Below are 27,560 nucleotides of genomic sequence, written 5' to 3'. Positions count from 1 at the left end.
TGAAATAAATAAGTCACAGTTACCGTGTGCGCCTCTCAGACCATCGGAATAGTTCGCTTGTTAGTTTGTCTTCTTCTCTGTAGCACGTTGTAATGGTGTATGACTCTGCCGCCATGTTGCATTTCCCACAATCCTTCACATTGAACCCTGAACTAAACCGTGGTCATGTGACTTATTTATATCTATCAAAAACATTTAAAACAGTGTTGCATTTTTAACATTAAACATATAAACCTTATTTATTTTACCTTTAAATCAATTTTATAATTTTACGTATTATTTATAAAAACAATAACAAAACAATAAATGAGACCACAATTAAATTACTGTCCCCTGGACAGTTACAAATGTAATGCATTGTAAATATTTCTACACACTCAACCAGACAAGCGCTGACAATCGACAACATGATAGGCTAAAACCTAAGCTAATGTCTATCACATAAAGTATCAATAACAATCAACAGGTAACAATGCACAGTGATTGCTCTACACTGGGGAAACACACCTTTGGTCATTTACACACAGCAAGTAAAGGAAAAATGCAACATGTATTCAGTCCAAGCATGTGCACGGGAGAAACTAGCCAATAAACTGTGCAGCTATAGAAAAAATATGGCACTCGAATTGCGTTCAGGGACATTACGGAAAAATCATCAACATTCGATGAACTCGGCAAAGGAAGAAATGCACATGTATAACACAACCCAGACAATATTCCAGTCGAAATACGAAGGCTTTCTAACACGGGCAGTTGGCTCATTTAGGCACGGTTGTTTAGCGCTGCATGAGACAGGCTACTTCACAACAGAGACAAATAAATGCACCGTGTGACTTGGCAACCAAAGCTAATGAACAATAGCTACACTTGATTCATTTATGTGTTACCTGGTTGTTGGCTACAGTCAGGGTGGAGATGCCTGTGGACTGTGCAACTGCTGCCACAGGCGTGTCCACTTCACATGCTCACGTTATGAGATGGGGCGGGGCAAGTCTCAGCACCGGTCCTGTGTGTGTGCATCTGTGTGTGTTTAATGTTGAAGTACCTGATCTGATATGAGTTCTGACATGTTGTTCATCATAAATGGAACCTGAATACATGTGTTATGTAATATCATTGGAATGTGCCTTTCAGTCTGAGAAACTTAATGCCATATTGACTTAAGGAGTGCATTGTCTTGCTGGTAGATGGATGTGGCCCTTTGGGATATGCAAAGTCGAGGAACTCCATTTGAGGGGGTCTTGCTTTTACCTAAGAGTCTTCAAATAACAACCAGATACTTTTATTCTATTTTTTTCTTTAAAGCTGAGCCGGGAGGGCACCTGCTTGATACTGAGGGCAAGGGGCAGGTGGTCTAGCACCACCTGGTGTCTATCTGTGCATGCCACCGGTAATTTTTCATTTCAAATGTTTTACTGGACATTAACTTGAAAAAAAAATCACTGGTTTGGAAAATATTTAAATATATATTGATAACAGACTTTTAAAAATGACCATCTAAAATTTTGATTTGTATAATAAAATAAAAATTAACACCAAAAGTTATTTATTATAAATCCTCCTGTTACATTATGTTGAACTTGAAATAATAATGGTAGGAACAAGATTGCATTCTAATTAGTTCAGTTTAAAATTAAACCTATGTTTGCTTAAAAACTGATTAAAATCATTCATTATTTTATGATGTTTGTAAATCATTTACTAATTAGGAAAAATGTTGAGGCGTCTTTATTTTCATACCTTTTTTTGTTATTTTCTTAATTTGCATACAAGTTTAAGTAGCTAGTTGACAATATTTTATTCATTTATTTGTTAATTTTCCTAATTGTTAATTCATTTATTTATTTATTAATACACTCAACAAAAATATAAACAGCAATATAAAACTGCACATTTCAGAGTGGCCTTTTATTATGGCAGTCTAAGGCACACCCGTGCACTGATGGTGGTGTGTTGTCTAATCAGCATCTTGATATGGCACACCTGTGAGGTGGGATGGATTATTTTAGCAAAGGAGAAGTGCTCACTATCACAGATTTAGATAGATTTGTGAACAATATTTGAGAGAAATGGTGATATTGTGTATGTGGAAAAAGTTTTAGATCTTGAATTCATCTCATAAAAAATGGGAGCAAAACAAAAGTGTTGCGTTTATATTTTTGTTGAGTGTATCTCATCTCTCATCTAATTCAGTGACAGTGGATTAACTGCATTACCAGTTAATGAACAGTAGGGGGCAGCAGCAACTTCAGATAACACAACGAAGAAGAGGAACCAGGAAACAGCAGCAGCAGAGGAAGAAGGAAGCAGCTGATGGTGATATACCTGAGGTAAACCGACGAAAACATAACGGGATAGCTTGTCGTTGTTGCCAAAACAACTCATTTTAAAGCAGGAAAACGTTTTATTACCGCAGCGTGACATTTTGAGTTTAATATCTCATTTGATACACCGGATGTTGTTTTTGCTGAAAAAAATGAGCTAAATTGTTCGTGTTTAGTTTCGCGTATTAACCTCGACGTTACATTGTGAGTTATGTGTAAATGCTGTAGGTAGATACTGTAATGATGCATGCAGTGCAACAAAACAGTTACATTTGTGTTTTTGTGCCATCAATCGTCGTGCAGAACACGGAAGAAGGGAACTCTTAAAAGGAATATTTGATTCAATTATATAGCCATTTATGGATTATTTGCATGCCGAATTTTCCAGAAGACTTTCCTTATTTACGGGAAAGTAAAGGTTGCTGTTCCTCTTTTGTGTATTTAAGAAATTAAGCTATTAGAATAAAAATGTTCATGTTTTGAATGAAGTTTGGTTCAAAGGGCTTTGCGCACTGTCATCTGTAGCCTATATTTGACCTGATTAGGAGTTGCAGGACATGTTTGCAATCTTGTCTTGTCAATATGTTTAGTCCAACTCAGCCTCATTGTGGCTTCAGACGGTTTTACTCAGAACAATGAGTGTGGATTTTGTCCCCAAGATTAGAATTGAGTTGGGAGCAGATTAAGGCTAGTTTGAGCAGCTGAGATGATTACAGCTAACAAAACCCAGTACATTGTCCATGTCAGCACCACACAAAAGAAATTGTAAATCTATCCACACTTAAATGTAAAGTGTAATGTTATGTTGTATTGAATAGGTTTCCTTGGGTTGGAAAACAAAAAACAAGTGGCAAGACGATAGCGACATTGTGCTGGAGACATGAATGACTTTTAACCATTTCTGTGTTGTTGTTTTTTTTTTTTTCTCCCTCCGTGGATTCTCGATTGGATTCAGGCCTCGACTCCAGCAGCAAAGAACCTGAACAGTAATGGTGATTTTTTGTTAACCATTTTTGACCATTTTCTTGACCTAGGAAGACTTCACTTCTCCAAGACAGGCACAACAGCTCATCCAGCCTTGTTAAAAACTTGCCAAAACAAACAAGAAAGCTTTTGGTCATCAGTTCTGTGGTCAGATGAGATGAAAATAGAGTTGTTGTGACACAGACCGGGCTTGCATCAGGGTAAAGACGAAGAGAGGTATACAACCCCAAGATCAACATTCCCAGTGGCAAGCACTGTGGTGGGAACTGAATGCTTTGGGGGTGTTTTTCAGCCGATATGCGGATAAAACGGTCAAGAAATGGTTAACAAAAAAGCAGTATCAACTTTCTTTAGAGTCCAGACCTGAAACCATTGAGAATCTTGAGAGGGAAGTAAAGAAACATTTGATAAGTACAAGGACGAATGTAGATTTTGCAACTGATTAACAAAAAAAATAATTTATCAAATATATAATTCATTTTCAGTCAGAGGAAGAAAAGAAGCTTTTAATATAAATCAAAGTTTGGCATGGATAGAAATAATTTTGTGCTTAACTGTGTCTTATCTGCATTTTCCAGCAGATTCTATGCTCCGGCTAAGGACTTCTGAGGAAGAAGAAAGCAGTTGTGAAATTTCCCAGCTCAGACAGGCAGTGTTACAAAACAATGACAGACTCCTTGATGAGATGCTCTGCCAAGAAATCTACAAGAAAGTCATCAACTGCAGAGGCGGCTGGGGCATCGCAGGCACACCGCTGCATGCCGCCGTGTCTAAAGGCCACCTCAGCTGTCTGCAGGTGCTGCTAGCCCACGGAGCCCTGGTGGAGTGTGTGGACGTCAAGGCCCAGACACCTCTGTTTGCAGCTGTGCGTGGGAAATACCTGGACTGTGTCTTAACTCTCCTCAGAGCCGGTGCCAACCCCAACGGCAGCTCATCCAACAATGGCTCCCCTGTCCTCACCGCAGCACGGGAGGGAGATGTGGAGATACTGAAGCAACTGCTAAAACATGGTGCTGAGGTCAACTCCCGCTCCAAAGTCTTGCTCTGGACCTCCAGTGCCAGAGTTTCCAGCGGGCCGCTGTACCTGGCAGCTGTGTATGGACACATGGAGTGTTTCAAACTGCTGCTCCTCTTTGGAGCAGACCCGGATTACAACTGCATAGATTCAAAGCTGCTCACGTCTATCAAGCAGCCCAAAACTGTGCTGGAGATGTGCCTGATGCATGGCTGTGGCGTGGAGTACATCCAGCTTCTGATTGACTTCGGTGCAAACGTCTACCTCCCTACACTGATCATAGAGAAGTCCACGAAGCAGAATGAGGCTGTGGAGCTGCTTCTGCGGGAAAGAGGTATTGAAAGTACTGATCATTATCATTTTTCAGTTTTTAAAACCCTGTTGGATTCTGGGAAGCAGGGGTGTCAAACTCATTTTAGTTCGGGGGCCACATTCAGCCCAATTTGATCTTAAGTGTACCAGACCAGTAAAATCATAGCATAATAGTCTATAAATAACCACAGCTCCAATTTTTTTTTTGTTTTAGTGCAAAAAAGTACAATTCTGAAAATGTTCTTGTTTAATGAACTATCTTTTGACAATACATTTTGAACAATCTGAAATTTCTTAAGAAAAATAAGTGCATACAACTTGCAGCTCACAAAGTATCCACAACTGAGAGGAACCAAGCCATCGGACGTCTGCAAGCTGAAGAGTCTGTCCGCTTCGGGGAAGGTCATCGGTGCTCTGTGTGGTGTTGTATTGACGCTGGAGACGGTAAATGGTGGTGATGTTGACATTAAAGTGACGGGCAATGTCTCGGACAGACTCTCCAGCTTGCAGACGTCTGATGGCTTGGTTCCTCTCAATTTGGTTTAAGCGTGGCATAGTTAAACAGCAAGTGAAATGCCTATGATCTTGAATGAAATTTATATCCACTGAAGGTGTCGATAAATCGTGCATATTCAATTGCACGTGCAAAGTGTGAATCATGTCCACATCATCAATGCATTGGTGTATTGCGACGATTCGGTTTCGGTTTTCACACCAACCTTACAAAACGCAACAGAAAATGTTAAGAACACACCATGCACCACAAAGTACCAAATGCATTTTTGTTTTTGGAAACCAAATTTAATTTTTCATCGGGTAAAAGAAACTTGCGTTTCTTTTGCGTGTGAGTATATATAGTAGGTCTAGAAATTATTTTAAATTTAAAGTTTTACAAATTTACAACTTGCAGTTAAAGTCGTCTATGTAATTTTTACACTTGGCAAAGTCATCCCACGGATTGGACCCTCTGGCAGGCCACTTTTGGCCCATGGACTCTATGTTTGACACATCTGCTGTAAAGAATGGATGCCTGACAGGGTGATTGGAATAACAAAAAATATAACAATGTTCATGTGTTATATTTCACAAAAATCTCTGTCATTCTGTCTAATCATTAGTTGTGAGTCTAACTCAAATGATTTAGTCAGTCACAGCAGGTCTGAAAGAAGTCCGAAATTATGCTTTGTTATCTCTGGAAAACTTGATTTGGAAATATTTTCTACATTTTGCCTTTTTAGACATTTTAAAATCAAGTTATTTATTTATTTTTCTGATTTACTCCTGCAAACTAGGACACAGTGGGAGTCTATTGATGACTGGAATAAAATCCTTTTTAAAAATACTCAAATTAAACTTCTAGAAATTGAGCATTTGCCAAAGTGGCTTTTCAGGCAGTCTTCATCATTTTCCGTTGTTGTGATGGTCCAGCTGGATTGGTGTGAAACATGTTTCTTCACAGCTTGTACCAGAACATGAAATCAGAGCTGCAAGACACAGCAGTAATGTTTTTCCTCCTTATCTTGCATTGATATTAGTACTACAGTACATGATTTGCATTTCACACAAGTACAACATTCTTTGCCAGCATAAATACTTTCCAGACTCTAACAAACATCTTAATGTTAGTTTTGAAGTTTTTTCCCTTATTGTTATCCCAATCACTAACAGAACATAGCTTTACTGTATGAAATTCAGTGATTGTGCTCCAAAAGGAAAAACAATTCCTGATTTAAATCTGGCTGCTACGCATTTTGAAAGTGTATTCATCTGCAGTGATAGGCTACTCCTACTGCTAAATAGGACTGGACCCAAATATCCGGATATCCGAATAACTGGTCATTATGGGGTATCCGAATATTTATTTTGAGATCCGAATATTCCATTCAAGACATTGATCAAGAGTGTCTGATGGTGTTGAACGAGCTCACAGAACAGGCCTCCCAGAGTATTCCTACAATTCTACAATATCATTTAGCAGACACTTTTATCCAGAGCGACGTACATCTGAGAGTAGATCCAACACAAGCAAGGATCTAATCAGGAGAAAACAACCTGGATAAGTACCATAAAACAAGTTCAAAGCATTCCATATGTAGCAAGAGCACTGGGAGCGGTGCATCGCTACACCACGCAGCTATATCAAAGGGAATAATAGTCAAGTTTAGTAGTTTTCATTGGTGCAATCTTGGAACATTTGGACCTCCTAAGTCCTCATTGTGATTGACCTGAAAAAAATCCAGTAAAAACACAGACATTCTTCAGCATGGATCTGTGATTGCCTCAGAACATGAAGAGCCACAAATATATCCTCAGGGCCACAGACTATATTAAAAGAGTGTGCTGACATGAAATAACCTAGTTTTTTTTTTTTTGCTTTCTCCAGGAACTCCAAAAGCCTTGACTTCACAGTGCCGACTTGCTGTGCGAAGATACCTCAGAAAGATCAACAAGATCCACTGTATCGAGCAGCTGGAAATGCCAACAAGTCTCATTAACTTCTTGCAATACAAACCACTCCCAGTCACTGTTCTGTAGATATGAAATGTGAATTATTTTATGACATTTTTATTTCAGCTTGAACTTTTGGTTCATTTGCAAATTCTAGGGTTGTCACCTTTGTCTTTTCTTTTTAATGGCTTCCGTGTGATCATGTGCTCTTCTGTTCAGGCTGATTCTTCAGTCAGAAGATTAAATGTGTGAACAAGTAGCTTGTCTTTTGTGTTATTAGTGTTACCCTGTAAGTGTTGGATTGCCTTGAAAGAAAGCAGTTTCTTGGACATTCTGTACCTTGCCACATGTTCATCACAAGTTGGGTACATAAATCAGAGGAGCTCCGATGAAATTTTAAAGTTTTTTTTTTTATGGTACCCTTATGTCAGTGTGTAAAAAGCCATTTGGACGAAAAGGTTTGGACTCTAGTGTAAGAATTCTAGTAATTACCCAATTTTCAGTAACCATCTCGAGTCCTGGACTAGGAAATAGTCCAAGCAGGTTGGCATGAGTTTTTAAGTCTGTCTCCACCTTTTTATGCACTGATAATTATAGATATGAGAGATATCAGTGAAGGGAACTGCAACCTTCCATGATTTAGTTTTTGTTCATGGTTTACTACAAGCAGTTTTAAAGCCATTTTATTGTTTTATACATCTTTGTATAGCTTTATATTACTAAAACAAACACTGATAAAGCACTAAAGCCTTGTACCTGTTGACCTCATGAGACTTAAGCCTACTTACTGGTTTGTTTTTCATCTTTAAATATGGCTTTGTACTTGCGTGCAAGAGCACTTTAACTGGCAGGAATGCAGCGGAAAGAATACTGCTGAAATTGTCTTAGCAATACTGCGGCTACATCTATGTTTTGTTTTTTTGTTTTGTTTTTTGCAGCTTTTTCTACTGCTTTAGCTACAGCAGCTTAGTTGCTTTTATTTATTTATTTTTTTGCTTTTCAAATTCTTCATTGATTCAGGATCATACACTGCCTGTCCAAAAAAAATGTTGCCACTTGGATTTAACTAAGCAAATAGGTAAGAGCCTTCCATTGAATAATTACTGCAGTGAGGAGCTTCTCATTTGTTAAACAACCATGTCGGAAGACATATCCTGTGGTCATGGAAAGGATATTACAGTTTTTCTCCATTGGTTTGGCTCATTTCTTGAAACCGAGATGACATTCTCAAAACAACATGGACAAATACCAAAAGTAACCTGTCGCTGCTGACAACAGAATGGCATTTCTCATTGCTTTCATCAAATTACAGATGCTTTAGTACATGTCTAAATTGTTTTACTGCATATCTGTTTTGGTTATGTACAAGTAGCCTAAAGTTAGCACAATTAACTCACATTTAGCACATTTTCCAAATGAATAGATATTCCTGATCTAGCTGAATTAGCTGATTCTCAGTCAAATGGTCGTCATCTCCAAAATGTGTCAGCATTGTTTCATTGTGTGAGCTATCATATGCAGAATAGTTTAATTGCCAAAATTGGTTTTGAATATAATACCATAAAATTCATACATGTATATATTTTTTAAATACTTGGCAGTAAATGACAGTCAGGTGAAAACAGAACTTGACTAACGAAGGAGGAGTATCCCATATCTCATTTGACCAATCAAACAGTTTGATTAGTTCTCTGACAGGTGATGTCTATGATTGTGATTACTATACATATATATATATATATATATATATATATAGATCTTGGCCAGGACCTATATCATTTTCTGTGTGAACATGGAGGGTCCAGGCCAAGCAAATGTTCAAGGACAAATTCCCGCTCAGGCAAGAGGAAGAAGAACAAGAGGAGGAGGTGTGAGAATGCGGGGTGGTGGTATTGGAGGAAGAGGCCGAGGGGCAAGAAGGTACCATGCTGTCCCAGACGAAATACGGGCCACACTCATAGACCATGTGGTCAACCACAACCTTACAATGGCAGAAGCTGGTCATCGAGTCCACAATCCACAGTCTCCTCCATCATTCAAACATTTCGGAGGGAAAACCAGTATGTATGAAAACGCACAATTGAATGTAGTGTGTCGGCCTACAGTACAGTAAAATCCAACCTCAATATGATGTGAATTTAGACCAACACAATTTGATGCTAACTATATTGTATATGTATATAACATGCACACGTGTATATTCGTGTATGTAGAAATTATCCTTGGTGTCTTTGTCTAGGATTGGACAACAACCTTTCAGGGGTGGCAGAGGACAGCTGCTGAGTCAACAGTAGGAACAACATATTTGCAATTTCATCATTACAAATAATGCTATCACCCTCAGACAAATTCGAGATGCAGTAATTGAAAACAACACAATTTTTCACAATATCAATACAATAAGCCTATCCACAATAGACAGAGTTCTAAAAAAAAATCAAATGACAATGAAGCAAGTCTACCGAGTGCCATTTGAAAGAAACTCAGAGAGTAAAGGAATTGCGCCACCAATATGTACATGCAAGTCAGTTATTGTCGATCTAGAACTTGTGTAGAATATAGAACAATCCTATAGAAAATAATATTACTGATCTGTATTTTTATTTTATCTGTTTCAGACAATTATGGCCAGTATAGGAAGAGCAGGAAAATAGGAATGTATTATATTGTATGTTAGTACGTTTGCTGTAGATGGTAGGCCTCATTCAGTTTAGTCATGAAGAAGACCTTCAAAAAAAAAAAAAAAAAAAATCCCGGCTAAGCAGTATTTTGACTTGTTAGTGTTTATTATCTGTATCCTCTATGTAGTCACTGTCACTCTAACAAAATGTAACCAACCTGCAGACTGACTTATCTTTAGAAGGGAGATAATCTTCTCATAAGACTGTATTCTGCTGCCTTATCCCTCCCCCCAACCCATTTTTTGCAGATTCTTTACATTTTTATTTATTTTCATCCTCCAAGAAGACGGACGAGACTTTCCTCGGACAGAATCGTGACGGTTGTACATAGCAGATGTAAAATTGTCCTTTCCATGTCAGTATTAGGCCAATGTTGACTGGGAAAGAAATTCAGGCCGGGAGATTTCCAATCAGTCAGGCCACTTCCGCCACCGCAAGGGTTGTGTCACGTGGGATAACGCACCAAAATTGTTTTTTTCCTTCCAAAAATATGCCTTTTACAGTTATGTTATAGCAATTACAACACTACTAAACAGACAGTAAGTCTATTAAACACAACCATAATGACAGCTCCATACAGTCCAGTACTTTTCTGTAATCTCTTCACTGCCCTCACCAATTTTTCCAATGTTTTCCTTTTCCTATTATTTATATAACATGTGGAATTAAAAAAAAAATATATTATTTTGTCAGCAAATCATTTAGATGTCAGCTGGTTATAGCTAATACTATATGCAAACACCAATGTTCATTTTATAACTGAAAATTGTAAGTCAACTGTCTATCCTACCTGAAGAGGGGGTCTCAAACATTTTCAGACTTCCTGCAACCCACCTGACACCTGTGGAGCTTATTTGGGCCAGACATTTTTTATTATATTTTGGCCTTTGAAGTCTGATGATGCATTTATGAGAAGAACCGACCGTTTGTAAACTTACTTGAAGTAAGAGTGCTCCATAATCTCCGCTCCTTCCACTCTCTGGCCTCACTCTTATATCACCGCTCTACAGACCGTTCTCTATGAAGGGGCGGGCCATAAAGCAACTAACCAATCATGGCACGTTTCTTCTAAAAAAATGTCACTTTGACCAATCCCTATCCTTCTGATTTAGAGCTCAGAGTACTTGCTTTGTGTGAGTGACAGGAGGGTGGGCGTGTACTCTGTAAGGCTTCTAGCGCTGCTGTCTCGCTGTCTCTGGCCTGTCTGCCAAAAAGCCGATCAACTTTTTTTCATTGGCCTGCCAGTCCGTGGCTGGCCTGTCCAGGAAGGCCAATAAGGAGGCAGGCCAAAGTCCCGCCTCTCCCGATTGCCAGTCCGGGCCTGATTATGGCACTCGAAGGGAATGAAATGCCTCACATTCTGGTTTTTGTGGATGAAGCTGGCTTCAACTTGGCCAAGGGTCGCAGGTGTGGTCGCAATGTCATTGGGCAGCGGGCCACAGTGGGTGTCCCAGGCCAGCGAGGTGGCAATATCACAATGTGCACTGCCATATCCGAAAATGGTGTGGCCACTCACATCCCGAGCCTAGGCCCATACAATACTCAAAAGCTTCTTGACTTTTTTGGATCAACTTTATACTTCTCTAATCCCAGAAAACGAGAGGAACGACGAAGGACCTCACCTACCACGGTATGTGATTGTGTGGGACAATTTGAATTTTCATCATAGCCCTCTCATTAGGGCCTGGTTTACTACCCATCCAAGGATGCTCATGGTGTTTCTACCACCATACTCTCCTTTCCTCAATCCGATTGAGGATTTTTTTTCTGCTTGGAGATGGAGAGTGTATGAACACCGAGCTCAAGACCAGAGGACCCTGCTCCAGGCAATGGATGCTGCGTGTGAGGACATCACAGGAGATCAGTGTAGAGGATGGTTGAGACATTCTCGCCGTTTCTTCCCATGCTGCATTGCAAGGGAAACTATTCGCTGCGACGTGAATGAAAATCTGTGGCCAAACAGGGAGCAGCACATTGATGATGAAGAGGAGGAGGGTGACCAGGAGAGGGAGGATGACCGTGACCAGTAAAATAATTATAGTAATTGGGAAACTTTATTTACTCTGGGCAATGATTTCTTTTGTTTGTTTGCTGTACATGTAGAATAATTGATTTAGTTATATACTGAAAAATATAGAAGAACCTTTTGTTTGAATAAAAATTGAGCTTGTCAAAACTTTGGAACCTGCTCTTACTGAGAAATACCTTTTTTTTTTTTTTTTTGCAGTTTTACACATATATCTTCTGTAATAGCTAGACCTCTGCTACAGTGACAGAACAGCTAAACATTTTGACTTGCAGTGCTCACACAAGGCCAAAGGGACAACACATTTTGGGGGCATTGACTCATTAAATGACAAGGAAATTTAGTTTTGACATATGGCTAAACTGTTTCGACAGAGATATGTGTTTGTGCAGCTTATCCATGGTGTTATGCTGAGCATTCCAGGTTTATTCTGGCAAAAGTTCAAAGTGACTGCAAATGAGACAAAGCAATTGAGAAGGATCTTTGCAATTTTGGTGGCACTGACATTTCACATGAGAAAAGGACTAGTTTTGAAACATGTATGAACAGTTTTGGGAAAGGTATGTGCTTTTGCTATTTATCTGAAATGTTGTGCGAAACTGTAGGTCTGTTTGGCCAAATGATCTTTTAGTTTTGAGAATGTCATCTCGGTTTCAAGAAATGAGCCAAACCAATGGAGAAAAACTGTAACCTGTTTCAGAAGGACCTGCTTTTAGCAAAGAAAACAACAAAGGAGATGTCTGAAACTACTCAAATCAGGTTAAGAACTGTCCAACACATTATTAAAACCTGGAAGGATAGTGATAAACCATCTTCTTTGAGGAACAAACATGGTTGGAACGGACTCGTAGATGATCGTAGGAAATCAACAGCAGAACTCACAGCGATGTTTGATAGTGAAATTATTCCGCACGCACAATTCGAAGTGAACTCGAGGGATTGGGACTAAACAGCTGTGTATCTCTGAGAAAACCACTGATCAGTGAGGCTAATGAGGAAAAAAAAGGCCTCAATTTGCTAGGTAGCATAAAGATTGGACAGTGGAGCAATGAAAGGTTGTGTGATCTGATGAGTCCAGATTTACCTTGTTCCAAAGTGATGGGCGCATCAGGGTAAGAAGAGAGGTTGATGAAGTGATGCACTCATGTCTAGTGCCTACAAGCCTGTAGGAGTTAGGGTTATGATCTGGGGTTAGTCAGGTTCAGCAATGTTATGTTCCCAAAGAATGAGGTCAGCTGACTACCTGAATATACGGAATGAACAGGTCTTTGCATCAGTGGAGTTTCTCTTCCCTGATGGCATGAGCATGTTCCAAGATGACGATGCCAGATTTCATATTGAGAATTAGTGGATCAGAGAGCATAAGACATCATTTTCGCATGTGGCTTGACCTCCACAGAGTCCAGACCTCAGCCCATTGATAATCTTTGGGATGTTCTGGAGAAGACTTTGCACAGTGGTCCGACTCTCCCATCATCAATATAAGATCTTGGCAGAAAATGATTGCAACTCTGGACAGAAATAAATGCGACATTTCAGAAGCGTATTGCAATGATGCCATGGCAAATGTGTGCCGTCCTCAGAGCTAAAGGCAGTCCTAGTGTGCAACTTCTTATTTTGAATGGGCAGTGTACACAGTCTATATTGAGAAATATAGTTTAATCTTGTGGTGATATGTTTGCAGTTGGTCATTAGGTGCCAACACTGTCCATTTTAGGTGAGCATGCTTGGAAATCTTTAACTTTTTCATAACCAGTTTGGTGTGACTGTAGTTAGACTTATTGAAGCCAGATAATGAAAAAATATCCTAAGTTGAACTTGCTTCATAGTACAACCCAATGGTTGAACATGAAGATCTACATGAAATATAATGGCAGTCTATCAAGACATACCTCAAAACTACAAATGTGGTTGTGCTGAAGGTAGAAACAGGGAATCGCCGTGAGATAAAGTCGCTACTGTTACCTAACATCTTCCAGATTAAGTTTTAAAGGATCTGTTCTCAAGGCAACCTGCAGGGTGAAGGTTCATGTTAGAAACAATGACTCTAGAGAAGGCAGATGAAAAGAAACATACTCAGAAAAATCACAGCTTGAAGCAAACTGAGAATCATTTGGTCGTTTAGTGATATAAATATTCCACATGTAATTCAGTGGTAACTGGTTAAACTGATTTAAATATCAACACATGGACAACAACATGATTCCTCAGACTGATCTGCATTTGGCAGAAGACTGTCTGTGCCCTATAAAGAAGAAGGCACTCATTTGGGAGCAGACAAAATCTGTTCTTTTCAGGTTGCTATAGAAGAGAATAAAGTACCATAACTGCAGAAGTCAACAAATTACTGGTAGTGATGCTCATAGAGGTTTATGATGTGGAAATGAAACAAACACACACAATAAACATTATGATGAATATCAAGCAGCCTAAAATAATCATATTGTACTTCGATATTTTGCGCAGACATATAACACAGCAGAAGTAAGAATAGACTGAACAAAATCTGATAACTCATTGGTGGTCCTATCAATTACCAAATTTCAATTCACACCAAACCACACTTTAAAACAAATAAATTAGAAAATGGGTTGGAAAGTTTCATCATCATTTTCTTCTGTTGTTGTCTCTTGTTTCAGTTTTTATTGGTACTGTCTTGGTGGTTGCTTGAGGGTTTGACTTTTCCAGCAAAAACATAAAAAAGCCTAAATATTCAAATTTACAGTTGTGTTTTGCACTGGTAGCTAAATAATTTAGCCAACGCAGAAGTCACAAAAACTGCCACTTGAGGCAGGTTCCAAAAGCAAGTCAATCAACACACCCCCATGTCAAAATGCCCAACTTTACAGCAGAAATAAACATGTTTACAGCCTGGTGCAAATAATGCTTTTGGTTTTTATAGCTGATTACCCCTTACAACAAATTATTGCATGGTACTAATGCGCTACATAATAGGAAGGCCTAATGTGGTTGTGTGACTCAGTTGCTGTAGATTCCAATGGGCAGCATTAGAACAGTAGTAAATACAAGCACAAAACACACAGATGAAAAATTAAAATACTGAATAATTTGTATTTTTGTTTAAAAATATAATTCTGAAGCTAAATGACAATTAAACGTCTACTCTTCTCATAACATAATGAAAGTTTTCCAACCCATTTTTCATTTGATTCATTATGCTGCTGTCAGTCAAACAATGAAAATGCCAAGTGATCCAAGTGTTGTCATTATGGTTAAACTGGGAAAAGAAAAGTAAAACATTAAATTAACTTCATAACAGAAATTTTGTGTGTTTAAAATAAAGTTATTGAGGAGGAACTCAAAAAGTTGCAAAAAAAAAAACATTCACCAGCTGTGGAATCAGAAGAATATTCATGACATGTCTATAAGTTCATTCCTAAGTCAGATATTGGACATTTGAAAACCATGACAAACATGTCAGCTCTTAGGAGATGACCGCTAGCATGTAAATTACACATTAAAGATAAATGTTCAAGTACAATCATCCTTACAGCTTGATTTATAAAACAGTTCTATGGTTGTGAAATCACTTGTGAACTTCAAGTAGAAACAATTCAAACTAAATGGATAAACAATGTTTCTGAAGAAACACTTCATTTGGTCCCCTGTTTAAAACTGAGGTCTGCATCACTGTGATGACATCATGGCCACTGAGGGTCTTTCCTGGTCATTATGGTGACATCAGCCCAGCCCCACGTCTAGTGACATCATCACTACGAAGCCCAGGATGGATGTCCAGGATGCTAGCTTCCCATTTCCACTGAAGAAACAGGAGAGTAGCGTAAGACTCATTTGTGCCACACTCTTAAAATCGCCTGTAACAAAATGTTGTCCACCCTCTTCCCTCCTTTTCATTCTCACCTGACTTGAGCCTCAGGTATGATATCATCCACCACCACGTAGACCATCGCCCCAGCAGCAAATGCCAGTGCATATGGCAACAAAGGTTCTGCTAAAACAACAGCGATGGCACCAAGCAACCCGGCAATGGGTTCTACCATCCCGCTCAGCTGACCATACCTGACAATACAGAACTAAGAGTCAGGATACAGATTTAGAAATGTAAATGTAGTGTTCTCAACAACAGTTTACACACACTTATAAGGACTATGTACACTATGACAGTGTTGAGTTCCAATGACTCCTATAACTCATAGTATTCTATGATGGAATCGTTGAAACACATGTATTTATCACAAGAAACAATCATGCAGTTTGGTTCGTTCTTAAATTCATAATATATCTTTTCGATATATGACAAAAGCTGCTTTATCAAAAATTTACTTGCAGAAATGCTAATATTTGGTTAAATGTCTCTTGGCCATTTCTTTTTTATACCTGAATTAGGCACTTGTGTTAGCCAACCACAGGCATCTGGCAAGTTTCAGGTTGTATCTTTGACCACTGCTCCTGAGAGAATTCATAATTGTTTCTTCATCTAAGTCCACAGGTTCTATATAGGGTTTAGGTCAAGACTTTGGGAAGATCAGTCTTAAACCTTAATCCTTACCCGATTTACGATTTCTTTACCACTTTCAATGTGTTTGGGGTCATTGCCTTCTTGGACCACTCGACTACATCCAAAGCCAAACCATCTGGCTAATGATTTTAGGTTTTTCCTGAAGAATGTGGAGGTAATCCTCATTTTTCAATACTCCATAAATTTTGTGTTAAGCATCAGTTCCAGAGGCAAAGAACAGCCCCAGGGCCAACCCGGTCTCACGGGGATTCGTGAAACTGTCACGTAAGTTTTAGTTTCGGTTTCATGCGCACCAACACGATTTCGTCATGTTTTTCGTGCCGCTCACCACGAAATGTTTTTCGCTGTGGTAATCACATCTGAAAGTGGTTTATACCGGCGGATTCATGACGATCTAAGCTGTCCATCGGCGTATACTGCTTGTGTGATCGCGTTTGCGGCCGCCGGCCGCCGGACATTCTTGAAATTCCTATGCAAATTGGTAAGTGTACCACCGGCTTATGGTTAGGTTATGGTTATGGTTATGGTTATGGTTAGGGTTATGTTTAGGAACGATGTCATGCAAAATATAGCGTTGGATTCGCCACGGTTTTACATTAAAAATATAATATACACATTCTTTTGAAATACGTTCTGAGTGGCACGAAAAGTCCGCCGTTTAAAATACATTGGTGCGCATTTCGTGGTGAGTGGCACGAAAAACATGACGAAATCGTGTTGGTGCGCACGAAACCGAAACTAAAACTTACGTGACAGTTTCACGAATCCTCGTGAGATCGGGCTGCCAGGGCATATTACCACCACCACCACCACCATGCTTAACAAGAAACTTGGTATTCTTGCAGGTAAAGGCCTTACCTTCTATCCTCCAAATATATTTCTGGTCACTGTAGCCAAATAGCAGAATTTTTGTTGCATCTAACAGAGCTTTACTCCAGAAGGCCTTTTCTTTGTTTATGTCATCAGCACTAAACTTTAGCTGAGCCTTAAGGTGCTGTGTCTAGAGAAAGAGTTGCTTCTTAAGTGGCAGCCCCTCAGCTCATAGTGATGTAAAACATACTTAACTGTGGACACTGACAGCTGTGTTCAGCAGCTTGTAATTCAATGCAGACCTGATTTTAGGTCATTCTTGCTTGACTCTTCACCATCCTGTCTGACAACCAATTGTCTGTCAGCAGCAGGTGACAGCTTGTGTTTTCTTTGCAATCATGGCAATCACACAACTGTACAATGCATTTTGTATATACAAACAGTTAATGGCACAGGTGATTTGAGATCTGTAGTTGGTTTGAAATGGCTCCCAGAGACTTTCCTGACTTTCCTCAGATCTGTACTGAGACTCGCAACTCTTTATATCATCGAAACTGATAATTGAAGTTGCTTTATGCTTTTTTTTTACCCAGCAGATTTTGTCATATTTCTAGAAGATCTACAGTAAATTTAAGAAGAACAAAAATGCATGATTGATTTTTTTGTGGCAAAGACGTGTTTTATTAATTTCATATTAGAAAAATAAGAGCTGTAGGAGGAGGAAATTAGAAAACCAAGAATGCCAAGATATGTACTACAGTTCAAAAGTTTGGGGTAATTTAGAAATGTCCTTATTTTTGAAAGAAAGGCAGTTTTTTCACTGAAGACGACATTAAAATAATCACACATACAGTTGAGACATTGCTAAAGTGGTAAATGACTATTCTAGATGGAAACAGCTAATTTTCAATGGAATATCTACATAGGGGTACAGAGGAACCTTTCCAGCAACCATCATTCCTGTGTTCTAATAGCACATTGTGTTAGTTAATGGTCTTGAAAGGCTAATTAGTTATTAGAAAACCCTTGTTTTCTAATCATATTAGCACATGAATAAAAGTGTGAGTTTTCATGGAAAACACAAAATTGTCTGGGTGGCCCCAAATTTTTGAATGGTAGTGTACATGAACTTTACAAATGTATGCAAACTTTTGTTCTCAACTGTATGTGTACTCAGGCCAAGCTTTTGCAAAGAGATGTTTATTTATTGCATTCTCAGACACAGTGTTTGAAACAGACTTGTGTCTTTGCCTACCAAAAGGCAGTCCACGTTGAGACCCCTGAACCTCGGAGCGGAAGGCTCACTGCCAAGCCTTCGGGGAAATTCTGGATGCCAATACCGATGGCCAAATTCCTGCAACACAAAACAATTAATAGTGAGACCATTTCTCTTTGCAACAAATAGTAGCAACTGACCACCAAAGGCTATTTTTAAAAATTAGTTTCTCCTATCTCCCCAGACGTAGGGAAAACAACAGTGACAGTCTTCCGCCATGGTAGACGGTCTGAGGACAGCAGTGCTTTTCATACTAACATGCTCACCATGGAAAAGCTAACACATTTAGCAGTTATATTGTTCACTATGTTATTCTTTTTTTTTTTAAATACAATTTTAACAAAAAAACTAAAACTGGTCCTATAACAACATTTGTACTGAATATACATTTGTTTTTTGTTTATTTGTACTTAATTTGTGTAACTGTTATGGTGATAAACAAGAAAAGCACTCAGAGAGCACAGAACTCCACCAAGGCTGTTCATTCCCCCATATCGCATTGTGAGAAATGCAGCAGTTTTTCTTTTTAGAAATGCAGAATTTGTTTATTAGCTATGATGATCAGAAATCAAGGCAACATTGAATGTGACCATTTAATATAGATGTACCCACAAACAAAATGGCCTTGAGTTGAGCACAGACGTGTGTTATGCATGTGTGCGTTACTGACAGAGACCGAATCGCTTGCCCTAAATGTGTAGCAGGCGGCGGGAATTGATAGGACTCGGAAACACACCAACAATTTAATTAACTGTTCCTTGTGTCATTTCCAATGGAAAAGTCCTGATAAGTCAACAGTGGTTGATTTGTAGTAGGATCGCAATTGTGATCGTCAGCAGGCAGCTGATGTAGTGTTCATTTGCTGTCATAGTTACAGTGACGCTGTGTCGCTATCTCGCAAGACACAAATCTTTGACAAATCAATGGATCTAGACTATAAGCCAGATCACTTCCAAAATCTAATCACTTGGTCCATGTGTCATTTCTGATCTTCCATGAAAACTTCATCCAAATCTGTTAATACATTTTTGAGTGATGTTGCAAACAGACAGCCAGACAAACCAATGCCGATCTTCACATAACTCCGCCCTGTTCCTTGGCAGAGTAACTAGATAAAGTAGACATTCTACTTAGTCACCTATTAAGTCTTTTAGGATATAAAAGATTAAAAAACAAAAACACAACTAATTTGTCACCATGAAATAATCTCTCAAACAGCTGTCAATATCAATCAAAAATAATGGTAACACTTTATAATAACTATACACTATTAAGCATTAGTTAAGCATTGGTTCAGCATAATTTAAGCATTAGTTAATCCTTAAATCCTCATGAACTCATCATGAATTCACCATTAGTAATGCATTACAAAGCATGAGTAAAGACAGTTTTAAATGTTCAACTAACACATTATTAAGCATTAATTAAACATTAGTAAAGTGCTTAATTCATCGTTAACTCATCATTTGTAACTAATTTGTTATACGTGCTTAATTAATCATGAATTCATGATCTGTATGGCATTTATTATGCATTACTAAGCACTTAATAAATCCGGTTAAAAATGTTTTGTTGCTCATTGATAATCTCAGTTGTTAATACTTTATAAAGGGTTAGCAACTGTGTTAGTATATGATTTACAAACACATATTCATACTCAATGAATAACTTATTAATGCGGTTGCTACTCATTAGTTAAGTATATTCCGTGAGCCCATCTAAAGTGAGGACAATCTATGCTTTATAAAGCATTTATAAATGACACAGAAGCAAAGATATACAAAGTGTCAGTTTTATTGGTCCCAAACAATACAAGCTCTTTTAAATACACACTTTAAACAAATACAATCTATAAAATTTCAAGTAAACTTGACAAACATCTTCAAATAACAACGGTCTGTGATCGTATAAAATAGAAAAATAAAATACAAGCTCTTTTAAATACACACTTTACAATCCTTAACATTTCAAGTAAACTGGTGAACTATCTCTTTAGGTCACACACACCAGAGGTAAGTGGCTGCCTTATTCTGGGATTCCGCCAGTGCATTTCAATGGGAAACGAGTACATTCCTCCTCCTGCCAAAGGTAAAAGTTGCAGGAGGAGGAATCCGCTCGTTTCCCATTGAATTACATTGGCGGAATCCCAGAATCAGGCAGCCACCTACTTCTGGTGTGTGTGTGCCCTTGAATTGCACAAAGTGCTTTACAGTAAAACAAATATACCGTTTTCAAATATTGCAAGATAACACTAGATAATTTCTGCAACCTGTTTGCCTCTACAATCAGCTGTCATCTCTCCTGCGGGTTCTCTCTCTGACTTCCGCATTTGAGAAAAATAAAAAAAAAAACCCGCGCGGTCTCGCTCTCCAGAACCGCGGAGGAGACTGGGACTTGTAGGACTCTGGGACGTGTAAGACGCTACTGCACATGCTCTTACCGTCCAAAACGCTAGTGCGCATGCTCCAAAATGCAGAAGTCACGCTGGAGAGATCGTAGAGGCAAACAGGTTGCAGAAATTATCTAGTGTTATCTTGCAATATTTGAAAACGGTATATTTGTTTTACTGTAAAGCACTTTGTGCACTTCAAGGGCACCCACTTACCTCTGGTGTGTGTGTGCCCTAAAGAGATAGTTCACCAGTTTACTTGAAATGTTAAGGATTGCAAAATGTGTATTTAAAAGAGCTTGTATTTTATTTTTCTATTGTACACGATCACAGACTGTTGTTATTTGAAGATGTTTGTCAAGTTTACTTGAAATTTTATAGATTGTATTTGTTTAAAGTGTGTATTTAAAAGAGCTTGTATTGTTTGGGACCAATAAAACTGACACTTTGTATATCTTTGCTTCTGTGTCATTTATAAATGCTTTATAAAGCATAGATAGTCCTTACTTTAGATGGGCTCACGGAATATACTTAACTAATGAGTAGTAACTACATTAATAAGTTATTCATTGAGTATGAATATGTGTTTGTAAATCATATACTAACACAGTTGCTAACCCTTTATAAAGTAGTAACAACTGAGGTTATCAATGAGCAACAAAACATTTTTAACCGGATTTATTAAGTGCTTAGTAATGCATAATAAATGCCATACAGATCATGAATTCATGATTAATTAAGCACGTATAACAAATTAGTTACAAATGATGAGTTAACGATGAATTAAGCACTTTACTAATGTTTAACTAATGCTTAATAATGTGTTAGTTGAACATTTAAAACTGTCTTTACTAATGCTTTGTAATGCATTACTAATGGTGAATTCATGATGAGTTCATGAGGATTTAAGGATTAACTAATGCTTAAATTATGCTGAACCAATGCTTAACTAATGCTTAATAGTGTATAGTTATTATAAAGTGTTACCAAAATAATATGTGTAATCTTAACTGTCACTAATTGCTGTAAATTAAATAAAAATGACGGTAGTGTGGTCGTGTCTCCTAAAAACACAACTTCCAAAAGCTAGTCTCGAAACAAATGAAAAAAAAATCAACAACGTTTCCTCAAATAAAAACACTTGTATATTTTTCCTCACACAGCTACTTCCTTCCATTGCAAAATGTAGTAGCATTTGTTGTTGGTAATAAGCATTGGTGATCTTAAAAATTTAGTATCTGGAACAGAGTGGCTCAGTCCAATGCTGTAATGAAAAACTGGTACAAAAGCATGATGGATTACTTGATGCTGGATAGCAAAACATGAGATTTCAAATCCAGATGATTCTGATCCCAATTAAAGTTTTTGAACAACTTGGAGAAGAGGACCACAAAGTTCACCAGAGTTCAGGCTTCGGGAAAAATGTATGTCTGTAGAATGAATCCAACAACTGTATGAAGCAGGAATTCTTTACAGAAATGTTGTCCGAATTAAAAAAAAAAAAGAAAAACACTGCATCTAATCCTGAATATGCTTTATGTTTTTTAACAAATGAGAAAACACTAAATGTTATAAGTGCTAAGGACATTCTGGCAACACTCATCCAAGACATGGCTTTTAGCTGCAATACATTTTTCATAATCAGAGTCACATCTGTGATTCCAGACAGAAGTCTACCTCTCAACAACTCCTACACACAGCACAGCACCAGATAGCTGCCATGTTCTCAGCAGCTGTGATGCAGTTTAACATTGTTATTTGGGACCAACAGCATGTGGTGTGGGCATAAAAACTGCCAAGAACCAGAGCAGAGATGATTACAGATGCCTAAACTGCTACATTCATCTGTTGGACATAGAAATGATGACTGCTTAACTGAACAAATTAGGTTTGGTAGCAGTTGTCCAGCAGTTGGGATGATGTTATCTTGAAAAAGCTTCCATATTATCTGACATTGAAAGTCAGAGTGACAGGCTGCTGACAATGATCATTATTCTAAAGAATCCTTAATCTGGTTCTTTATTGCACCTGTTTTTGGTGCCACTGTCATATATCTTGGACACTCGGGTGAATATAAGAGCAGACCTGCCAACTGATCACCACCTGGTGGTGAGCTGGATTGGATGGTGTGGAAGGCTGTTGGACAGCCACGGTAAACAACAACTGTTGGATGGATTACCAGGTAATTTGGTGCATCCACAGTGCACAGAGGATGAATCCCGATTGCTTACATATCCTCGAGTGTCATCACCAGATCAACACTTTGAAACTCTATAAACTCTATAAACTCTATTTGCAAATATTAGCATGCTAACACACTAAAATAAGATATTAAACATGTTCAACATTCCAAAAATCCTTGTTATTAATTACAATAGTGGCTTTTAAATGAACTACAATCAAGATATTGTTATATGCACACATGCTTACATAGAATACATGGGATCTGTGTTGTGCTGGGAGCTGGCTGTGGCAAGACATTGAAGGAAGCATGAGCGTCTCATCCTTCTTTTTTTCCTTTTGTTTATAACCAGAAATTCATCCGAATTCTTTCATGAAGAAATCAAGTTCTTTATGGGCACACTAGAAAATCAGGGTATGTCTCATGTTTTTAAAAGTCGTGTTACAATTTGTGAACAGACAGACAATTGAAAACCAAAAAATAGTACATTTTAATTGCTTCACATTCTTGCATAATGTACCTTTAAACATTATACCTGCTAAACATGCAAGTATGATCATGATGAGCCTGTTAGCACATGGATGTTAGCAGACTCACAAGCTCGCTTCTATGTTTGTTGTCCTGATAATCTTGCTCTAGGCCACTTTTAAGTTGGTATCTGCTCAACACTTCTGCCACTCAGAATGATAATTTTAGGCCCACCTGGAAAACCGTTAACTTGCCCACCCAATATAAGAGCAGATATTGAACAATAAACATAAAATGAGTCAATATCTCAATAACTAATTTTAACTTCTTGATTTCTCAAATTGTTTGACTTTCTCATGGAGAGTCACTGAGATAACATATTCATTACATTTTCTTTACATTCAGTGAATATAGTGATAGTGAACACACTTGCACATTCTCAGGCGATGAAGTTGCACATTCCTGCACACTTCAAGTATTACTTTTTTGTGACTAACAATCTCTTTATAACATTTGCTGATACTTTGACTTAACACTGCTGCTTATTTGTTTTGTCAATATTATTTACCTTCTGAATGGCAACACTTAAATTTACATACCACTGTTTCCAGTTATGTGCTAAAACACCAAGTCAAACACCTTGTATGTGAAAACCTATTGGCAATAAAACCTTTCTGATTCTGATTCTGACTTCACTTAACTCGTTTTGCTTGCTGACAGCATAATGAAAAATGAACTGGTCATTGTCACCAGAAAGGTGGCTCGTGGACTGGATTAGTTTTGTGCTCAACTATGATAACCTGTAGATACCTTGTATTGTAAAAGCACTGCGAGTATAATTTATCTATGCCTTCTTCTGAAATTCCCATTCTGTTGTGGTCAAATGCTTCCATACAGAATGCACAATTTGCTGCTGAAAAAGTCTGTAAGGACTTCAATATGTACTTATAGTTCCATCATGTTACCACTAGATGTCAGCAGCATGCAACATAGTTCAAGGTATACGCACAGATGGACAAATTGACCATATTCTTACTGTAACCTGAAGTCCACTAAACCAATCACAACCATCTTAAAAGTTAACACAAACCTAACCATTGTCAACTTCATATCTAAACTAAAACAATCTCAAGTTTTATACTTGTGAGATACCACTTGAATCCATAATTATGTCTCCGGCTTAAAGCATTACATAAAAGATCTCACCATAGTCCATACCAAAATCGATAGACAAAACCTGTCAGTCTTCATTCCTCACTTGTAAGTTTAGAGCAAGATGTTTTGGATAAAACCAAGACATGTTTGGTATTTACGCTTCTTTGCCTTGATATCAGTCTTACCTGGCACTCTCAAAGGTAGCAGATGAAGTCTTTCCTATGGCTCCCAAAACCAACCCCTACAGCCAAGCCCTCTGCAGAGAGAAAAATACACAGTTGTGAGTTTATGTGCTTTTGCCTGTCTGTTACATCAGAAAAAAAGAACATTTTAAGAGAGAGAGGATGAAAGAAGACATTGTTGGTAAACCGTAGACAATAACACAATAAGTGCACAAATCAATGTGGGTTGAAAACACATACCGAGAATGAAAAACACTGGGCGTGTCTTTTCAGACGGGAAAACTGTGAACTACTCACAGCAAAGGTCTGTGGGGTTTCCGGGCCAAAGCACACACTGATTTCTTTTATTTGGTCTAAAATCAGGTTGCTACCAATGAAACCTGCTCTGCACTGAGAAGACACAACATGAGAACCACCTACAGGTTGCAGTGAACAACATTGATTATCTAGTTACTATGGCACCTGTCAAGAGATGGGATGTTAGATAGTCAATGAACAATCAGTTCTTGAACTCGATACATTATAAGCAGGAAAACCTGAGCAACATATGGATCGGAGAGACTTTGACAAGGGCTAAATAGTGAGGGCTAAAATGACTTGGTCAGAACATTCTAAAACCAGCCCGGTCTCACGGGGATTAAAACAGCAGGTCTTGTGGTGTTTTCCCAGTATGCAGTGGTTCCTACATACTAAAATGGTCTAAGGAAAGACGCTGTGGTTTTTCAATGTTCTGCTCTGTGATGTTAGGTCCTGGCACTATGACATGTACTACCGATCTACACTCTACCTCAGATCACTTTCACCCTTTCAAGACAGCAGTATTCCCTAATTGCAGCGGTCTCTTTCAGTCTGTCATACTTCAATAACTGCACAGGAACAGTTTGAATAGCATGACAGATATGATAGAAATGACACTTTGAAGAGTTCAAGGTTTTGATTCTGCCTTTCAATTCCCCAGATATCAATCCTATCTCGCATCCGTGGTACAAAAAAACAAGTCTGATCCACGGATGCCAAACCTCACAGCATCCAGGAGTTAAAGGATCTGCTGCCCTATCAATCTTAGTTTGATAGGACACAGGACACCTTCAGACGTCTGTAGAGTCCAGGCCTCGATGAGTCACAGCTGTTTTGGAGGTATGAGAGGAATTTACACAGTAATAAACGGGTGGCTTTAATGATGTGGCTCAGTTTATGTGCACAGGTAGCCCTTGTGGAATGCAGACGGTACAATGAAACATATTTGCTGAACTCCTGATCACTGAGTGTCAACACAAGAAATTAGATTGTGCATTTACTGTGAGATGCTGGGAATTTTCCACCTGAGATTGTACAGTTATTGTACACCTTAAGATACCTCTGTTTCTGCAACCACAGAGTTACAACAGCAAAGCAGCACTAATGAGGGATTTCTACCACTGTGACCACTGTATCTAGAGGCTGTCTTTCTTCTTTCTTTGCTTGCTCTGCGCAGCCTGAGCAGCATCTCTCTCCTCTGATGTCCCATTTGTCTCATTCGTTATGCCTGTCACATACACTTAAAGTACTCAATGTTCGAACTGAAACTGAAAAGGTCACAAAGTGCAAAGTATCTATGAGTGTATTTGTATGTTTGACAAGTTTGTGTGTTTGTGTGTATGTGAAGTCATATCTACAGGCTGTTTTGTAATTCATAGCAAAAGATCAGAGACCAATTCTTATGCCTACTTCAAACACTGACAAGCAGTCAAGTCCTGTCATGCCATTAACATGTAGGTTATTACAATGCTAAAACGTGCTAATTCTCCATTTCCTTGTTTTTCACGGCTAGCGTTAAAAACATAAGAGCAAGCATCAAGCAGTAAGTTGTGCCCTCAAGTTGTTTGCACAGTGATTTAGTCATCAGCATCTGGAATCCCATGTGACCAAACCGATCAAATCCCAAAGTGCTGAAGATGCTTCCTTCATTTAACAAACATTTTCTTTACCCAACAGCTTATTTCAGTTTCGTAGTTACATCCTTTTAGTATGCAGATATTGCATATGAACTTGTTACTGTTTGCATTTTAGCATGTGTACACACATAATTACATTTTATCACTAACACACAGGTATAGAGTTGAGAAAAGTTTTCCTAAAAAGGTGACTAATTCATTTTCGCTTACAACTACAAAGGTTGTGTACATGAGATCCAACAAAAAACTATCCAGTCACAACCATTAGTTCACATTCTAAAATAAACTGAATAGCTGTAATGAGTTTCAACACCACCTTTCCTTCACTTAATATCAACTCATGCCCGTTCAACTCCGTGTGTGTTGGTTTTCACAACTCATTGGACCAGAAAAGATCTTTGGATTGACCAAGTTTGCTCTGTTTATTCCCTGGTCCATCCACTCTTAGCCTATTTATAAGCCCAAGGAGGGTGAACAGTTTCAACGGGAGTGTCTCACATGCATCAACATGCTTGCGCAGCTGGACTGGCAGGTAAAGCATAGAAACAGAGAGAAAAAAGAGAGAGATCATCTTCAGATCATTTAAACAAATTAATATATTGATTATTGATCAACTGGTTTCATTAAATACGGACTTTAATTTAAATCCTTTAACTGAACTTCAGCTGGTCTGGGTCAACCTGTCGGGTCACAATGGTAATGATCCTCAGCCTCTAACCCGGTAACAGACACCCGATACCTCAGACCGGTTCTAGAGACATCAGAACCCCTGACTGTTTTACTGGATGGAGTCAGCGGGGCAGATCATAAGACAAACCCGAACCTCACCAGAACACAGGACCCAGTACCAGCAGAACACCGAGAACACAGGAC

At 38.5% G+C, this 27,560-nt stretch overlaps 2 protein-coding genes across 4 annotated transcripts; one reads left to right on the top strand and one right to left on the bottom strand.

Moving 5' to 3' along the window:
* The first annotated feature begins 2,220 nt into the window (after positions 1-2,220).
* On the top strand, positions 2,221-7,342 carry LOC127531144 (ankyrin repeat and SOCS box protein 12-like). Of its 3 annotated transcripts, none has more exons than XM_051939784.1 (3): positions 2,221-2,330; positions 3,887-4,657; positions 7,019-7,342. In XM_051939784.1, the coding sequence occupies exons 2-3, from the start codon at positions 3,895-3,897 to the stop codon at positions 7,168-7,170; spliced, it is 915 nt and encodes a 304-aa protein (XP_051795744.1). In that variant the 5' UTR covers positions 2,221-2,330; positions 3,887-3,894; the 3' UTR covers positions 7,171-7,342. The 3 variants fall into 3 exon arrangements, with proteins under 3 accessions (XP_051795744.1, XP_051795745.1, XP_051795743.1); XM_051939785.1 differs by having other exon boundaries at positions 2,255-2,330; positions 3,890-4,657; XM_051939783.1 differs by lacking the exon at positions 2,221-2,330 and adding an exon at positions 2,337-2,528.
* A 6,551-nt stretch (positions 7,343-13,893) lies between these two features.
* LOC127531020 (zinc transporter ZIP11-like) lies at positions 13,894-27,197 on the bottom strand. The gene is given in 7 exon segments (XM_051939052.1): positions 13,894-15,571; positions 15,673-15,831; positions 18,357-18,455; positions 24,757-24,800; positions 24,802-24,827; positions 24,872-24,875; positions 27,186-27,197. Coding segments are annotated over 7 exon segments (423 nt in total). The 3' UTR covers positions 13,894-15,492.
* Between the last annotated feature and the right edge of the window lie 363 nt (positions 27,198-27,560).

This window comes from Acanthochromis polyacanthus, chromosome 19 (assembly GCF_021347895.1).
Source record: "Acanthochromis polyacanthus isolate Apoly-LR-REF ecotype Palm Island chromosome 19, KAUST_Apoly_ChrSc, whole genome shotgun sequence".
Lineage (NCBI taxonomy): Eukaryota > Metazoa > Chordata > Actinopteri > Pomacentridae > Acanthochromis > Acanthochromis polyacanthus.
This window is presented reverse-complemented; position numbering and strand designations above follow the sequence as displayed.